The 6,240-nt window shown below is 40.9% G+C and overlaps 1 protein-coding gene across 1 annotated transcript in view; it reads right to left on the bottom strand.

The window, feature by feature from the left end:
* Positions 1-1,244: 1,244 nt before the first annotated feature.
* The window catches only part of LOC119428134 (conserved oligomeric Golgi complex subunit 5-like), a 47,174-nt gene continuing 42,178 nt past the window's right edge, over positions 1,245-6,240 (bottom strand). Inside the window, exon 8 of the mRNA XM_037695771.1 lies at positions 1,245-1,442. Within this exon, the coding sequence (XP_037551699.1) occupies positions 1,245-1,442 (198 nt within the window). The remainder of the gene's footprint in view (positions 1,443-6,240) is intronic.

The following is a 6,240-nucleotide window of genomic DNA, read 5'->3' as shown; positions in this document are numbered from 1 at the left end:
AAAGCTGGATTTGGATACAAAAAGATTTCCCAAGCTTTAAACATCCCAAGGAGCACTGTGCAAGCAATCATATTGAATGGAAGGAGTATGAGACCACTGCAAATCTACCAAGACCCGGCCGTCCCTCTAAACTTTCATCTGGAACAAGGAGAAGACTGATCAGAGATGCAGCCAAGAGGCCCATGATCACTCTGGATGAACTGCAGAGATCTACAGCTGAGGTGGGAGAGTCTGTCCATAGGACAACAATCAGTCGTACACTGCACAAATCTGGCCTTTATGGAAGAGTGGCAAGAAGAAAGCCATTTCTCAAAGATATCCATAAAAAGTGTTGTTTAAAGTTTGACACGAGCACCTGGGAGACACCAACCATGTGGAAGAAGGTGCTCTGGTCAGATGAAACCAAAATCCAACTGTTTGGCCACAATGCAAAACGATATGTTTGGTGTAAAAGCAACACAGCTCATCACCCTGAACACACCATCCCCACTGTCAAACATGGTGGTGGCAGCATCATGGTTTGGGCCTGCTTTTTGTCAGCAGGGACAGGGAAGATGGTCAGAATTGATGGAAGATGGATGGGTCCAAATACAGGACAATTCTGGAAGAAAACCTGTTTGAGTCTGCAAGAGACCTGAGACTGGGACGGAGATTTATCTTCCAACAAGACAATGATCCAAAACATAAAGCCAAATCTACAATGGAGTGGTTCACAAATAAACGTATCCAGGTGTTGGAATGGCCAAGTCAAAGTCCAGACCTGAATCCAATCGAGAATCTGTGGAAAGAGTTGAAGACTGCTGTTCACAAACGCTCTCCATCCAACCTCACTGAGCTCCAGCTGTTCAGCAGGAAGAATGGGCAGAACTTCAGTGTCTCCATGTGTAAAACTGATAGAGACAAACCCCAAGAGACTTGCAGCTGGAACTGCAGCAAAAGGAGGCGCTACAAAGTATTAACGCAAGGGGGCCCAATAATATTGCATGCCGCTCTTTTCAGTTTTTATTTGTTAAAAAAGTTTTTGACACATCCAATAAATTTCATTCCACTTCACGATTGTGTCCCACTTGTTGTTGATTCTTCACAAAAAATTAAAATTTTATATCTTTATGTTTGAAGCCTGGAATGTGGCAAAAGGTTGAAAAGTTCAAGGGGGCCGAATACTTTCACAAGGCACTGTGTGTGTGTATATTTTGTTTTTGTTTTTTTAAGAAAAAAATGTTTTTTTTACAGAGTAATATAGTTTAAGAGTTAAACAGCTGTGTTACTGTGAAAGCCACAGCCTCTGAAGAATGTGGATATGAAATATGAATAGGCCTACCCAGTTCATTGAGGCTTTGAGCAGCCTTGGTGATCTCCCTGATGCCCCCCTGCAGCTGCCCCTGCAGCCTCTTGCTGAGATACAAGATGCGAATGATTCTCCGCAGCAGGTCACAGGCCACCTGAAGCACAATGTCAGGCATTAGACATAGCACCAGTGAAAAATGATAACTTCAGACATTATAGCCTGCACTTTGATGTAGACATGTTACAACTTTTTATCTAATGTGCTTTAGTCCAAATTCCACAGAGATAGTTTAACTACAAAAAAGTGAACATTCTTATAAATGGATTTAATGAAAAACAAAGTTAGCTTACTACACAAACACAATGGAAGCTAGAAACTTTCTACAGAACTATTGAAGCATGCCTATGATGTTGCTTCTTCCCAAAACTATTATAACTGGATTAACATAAGCTATCTGAACTGTAAAATAAGCGCAAAGAGAATCGAGATCAAAATATTTGTTACAGCTACCAGTGGCTCATCATGGTAACCACATACATTCTCTTGTTCAATGACTGCTAAGTTAATTATAGTTTTACACAGAGTCCAACAGTCGCAGTGTAAACATAATTCAAAAAAATATTTAAAATGTGATAGCAGAAGACTAATATTTTAGTTTCTACAGTGTTTTATTATAGAAATACAAGTTCAAGACTCTTCCCTTTTAGTTTTGAAAAGCAAAGTTTGAGCTGAAATATACTGAAACTAAATCTGCAAAAGATTGGCTGTACACTCTTGGCGGACTGGGGGGATTTGAGAGAAAAGGGTCGTAGCTGTGAGGGACAAACAATAAACGAAAAAAACATGTATACATTTTTCTTTTCTTTTATTGTTTGGCCCTCACGACTATTTCAATTTATAATCTACCAAATACACCAAAACCAACTTATAATGTACCAAAAAGAGTTGCAGTAAGTTTAATTTATTTTGCAAAAAAAGTTCAAAATCTTTGAAAGGTTTAAAAAGTTTTGAAAAGTGTTGGATGTCAATATTAATGGCAATTGACAAAATTTCATACACATACTGGTATTGTTCGTTAAAGTAGGCCGAGGCACTGATATCAAGATGGCGCGAGCAAAGAAATTTGCCACGCCCACATCTGGATTTTTGCACCTCCCCATATTTACAAAAGTTCAAAATATGTGATAAGATTTGTGAAGCCACAAGATAATTATGAAATGGCCAGTTATGCACCAACTGGGACACCTCTAAGTTTGCCAAGCCATGCGCGTAGCCAGGGGGGGTTCGGGGGGTTCGAACGAACCGCCCACTTTGCCAATGAAGTCCCACCTACAACTCCCGCGAGATATAGAACTGCGAGGTGAAGACGACGTTCACTCTGTCCTGGCTTGGAAGGCAACACGGTGGATTCAAACGGTAAAATTACATTGTGGTTTTTGATTCAACTGTTCATTTGTGTATTTAAAGTAGTACCGTTTGATGTTATCTTACTCTATAGTGTCATTTTTTTATGTGTAGATGTGGATTGTATTGTATTTTTCAATTCATTAATTTCATTCATAAAAAACAATGTCTAACAAAGCAAAGTAAAAAGATGAGTTATTTTTGCAATTGAAGTAATGTTATTATTTGCGGGCTTAGTTTGCATTTATGTTGTTAGAGTTAAGGAGTGGTACTGTGCCTTTAAGAGGATGACGTCTTTCATTCTTCTTCGGTGTTTTTTTTTTTTTTTTGTGTATGTTCGGGCGGGACTCGGGAGTACCGAAGTGTTCGTTCGTGTCTGGGATGAGTTCTGAATAGAAGACTGGACACACACGCTATTCCCCTCTCAGTGTGTTGCTCTTTCTCCACTCACAACCGCCTATTTGGTAACACAGATTTACCTCACACAGCAGTGTTTTAACTAGCTAGCTAATTAGCTTGTTTACACATTTGAAGTTATGTGTACCACCGCCAATGAACCAATCAGAGTAGTCCTACAGGTCCACTTTTTCTTCAAACGAACCGCCCCTCATAAAATCCTGGCTACGCCTATGCAAGCTGCCCTGGCCACACCCTTTAACCACTGCAGGAAATAAATATATTCAGTGTTTCTCCTACCATTACAAGAACCGAGTGCCCTGGCTATCGAACTGTGCACACACACCCCCAAACACACTTGTAGGTACTGACGCAACGCTAAGCTAGCAGCTCGCAATACAAGTGTGCTAGCTGAAAAGCTAAAGGCAGTCTATGCCCTCATGCTGAAACCAAGATCACTGGCCGTGTGTATAACTTCCCCATCACTATAACGTACCGCCCGGCAGTATCAGCATGCACACTTGAGGTTGTAAATTGCACCTGCTTGACAACTATAATAGCTACCCCTCTTGATTTGGATTGAAAACTGGATTGAAACACCTGACGAGATCAATTTTTAACAATCTTTCCACTGTCTGCAGAATGCACGTGGGTCTCTTGTAATAAGGCAATACCAGTGTTCAGCAGCTTCAAGTGTGACATAATTTTTCAGAATTTTACAGGACCATTAAGGGATTTCACATTCCAGCTTACACAATTAAGTGGACGGCCATTACAGTTGCTAACATCCTTAGAGCTGGTCATGGTTGAACAGCAAGAAATAATTTACACAGAATATCACAAGCCAATACCTGACAAAAGAAACAAAATACCCCCAAAAAACTGATCTGATATAAGCCCACCACTCTCTCCTGCCAAAACACGGAGAGAACAAAAACCACTGTCAACTGAGAATCCACACAATTGTGCTTACCCTAGAAATAATAATAATAATAATAATAAAAAAGAAAAACGTTCCCATATTAGGGTGTGTACTATATACCAGAACTTATGGTAATCAATTTTGAGCGTTAACACTGTACAATCGCCCTCCACCCTGTTGCTGAGATGACATTCTTCTTGATGTATTCCATCACTTTAACGAAGTCGGCGAACACCTTGTCCATCCCTCCATGCATGATGCGAAGCCTTCCAGGAAAAAGAAGTCCATACTAGACACCTGGTTGGTTCCGCTAGAGTCGCCTCCCTTCGTGAATGCTGCTCGTGCCTTTGCCATGCTTGATGTGCATTCAGCTGTGATGAATATGGATGATTCTTTGAAGTGGATCGGGCCACCACTTCATGCTCATTGTAATATCTCCACACAATCTTGATAATAATGCAGCCTGGCCAAGATAACTCTTGATTAATCATCTGAGCCTCTACTGCATGGTGTACGTGGTCAGCCAGCGGTGACTTGTCCAGCTTCAGCACCTCCATTAGCAATTTGGCTATCACTATTACTAACCATAACCTTCAATCGACAAATCAGGAACTCCAATACAGTAGTCCCTCAGTTATCAAGGGGGATTCGTATATTTCAGTTCAGAGAGATGACTTCAGTTGTGACTTGGCACTATATAAATAAACTGAATTGAATTGAAGCCCCGTCATAAGTGAAAAACTGTGAAGTAGGAATAGTAGCAAGTAGTAGTTTATTTTAGTATTTACAGTGCCTTGCAAAAGTATTCGGCCCCCTTGAACTTTTCAACCTTTTGCCACATTTCAGGCTTCAAACATAAAGATATAAAATTTTAATTTTTTGTGAAGAATCAACAACAAGTGGGACACAATCGTGAAGTGGAATGAAATTTATTGGATGTGTCAAACTTTTTTAACAAATAAAAAACTGAAAAGTGGAGTGTGCAATATTATTCGACCCCTTGCGTTAATACTTTGTAGCGCCTCCTTTTGCTGCAGTTCCAGCTGCAAGTCTCTTGGGGTTTGTCTCTATCAGTTTTACACATGGAGACACTGAAGTTCTGCCCATTCTTCCTGCTGAACAGCTGGAGCTCAGTGAGGTTGGATGGAGAGCGTTTGTGAACAGCAGTCTTCAACTCTTTCCACAGATTCTCGATTGGATTCAGGTCTGGACTTTGACTTGGCCATTCCAACACTTGGATACGTTTATTTGTGAACCATTCCATTGTAGATGTGTCTTTATGTTTTGGATCATTGTCTTGTTGGAAGATAAATCTCCGTCCCAGTCTCAGGTCTCTTGCAGACTCAAACAGGTTTTCTTCCAGAATTGTCCTGTATTTGGACCCATCCATCTTCCATCAATTCTGACCATCTTCCCTGTCCCTGCTGACAAAAAGCAGGCCCAAACCATGATGCTGCCACCACCATGTTTGACAGTGGGGATGGTGTGTTCAGGGTGATGAGCTGTGTTGCTTTTACACCAAACATATCGTTTTGCATTGTGGCCAAACAGTTGGATTTTGGTTTCATCTGACCAGAGCACCTTCTTCCACATGGTTGGTGTCTCCCAGGTGCTCGTGTCAAACTTTAAACAACACTTTTTATGGATATCTTTGAGAAATGGCTTTCTTCTTGCCACTCTTCCATAAAGGCCAGATTTGTGCAGTGTACGACTGATTGTTGTCCTATGGACAGACTCTCCCACCTATAAGTGCCTAAATGGCCTCGCACCCATCTACCTCTCTGAGCTACTGGAACCATATGTTCCCTCTTGGGCTCTGAGATCATCCGATCAGCTGCTTTTGGTTGTTCCAAAAACACGACTGAAGCTCCGAGGAGATCGGGCGTTTTCAGTCATGGGTCCCAAACTGTGGAACAACCTACCCCCCAACATTAGGCATGCCACCTCCCTTCCTGTGTTCAAATCCCTGCTAAAAACATCTGTTCTCTCTGGCGTTTCATACTGTGTGAGTTGATTTAGTATATCTTGTTCCATGTCTTCATTTTAATGCTGTTGTTTTAATTTTTAAGGTATATTCTTACTGCTTTTTATTTCTCAGTGTTACCCTTAGTGTTAAGCACTTTGATAACAGTCTATCTGTTTTAAATTGTGCTCTATAAATAAATATGACTTGACTTGACTTGACCTCAGCTGTAGATCTCTGCAGTTCATCCAGAGTGATCATGGGCCT

This window comes from Nematolebias whitei, chromosome 22 (genome assembly GCF_014905685.2).
Source record: "Nematolebias whitei isolate Nwh7 chromosome 22, NemWhi1, whole genome shotgun sequence".
Taxonomy (NCBI): domain Eukaryota; kingdom Metazoa; phylum Chordata; class Actinopteri; order Cyprinodontiformes; family Rivulidae; genus Nematolebias; species Nematolebias whitei.
This window is presented reverse-complemented; position numbering and strand designations above follow the sequence as displayed.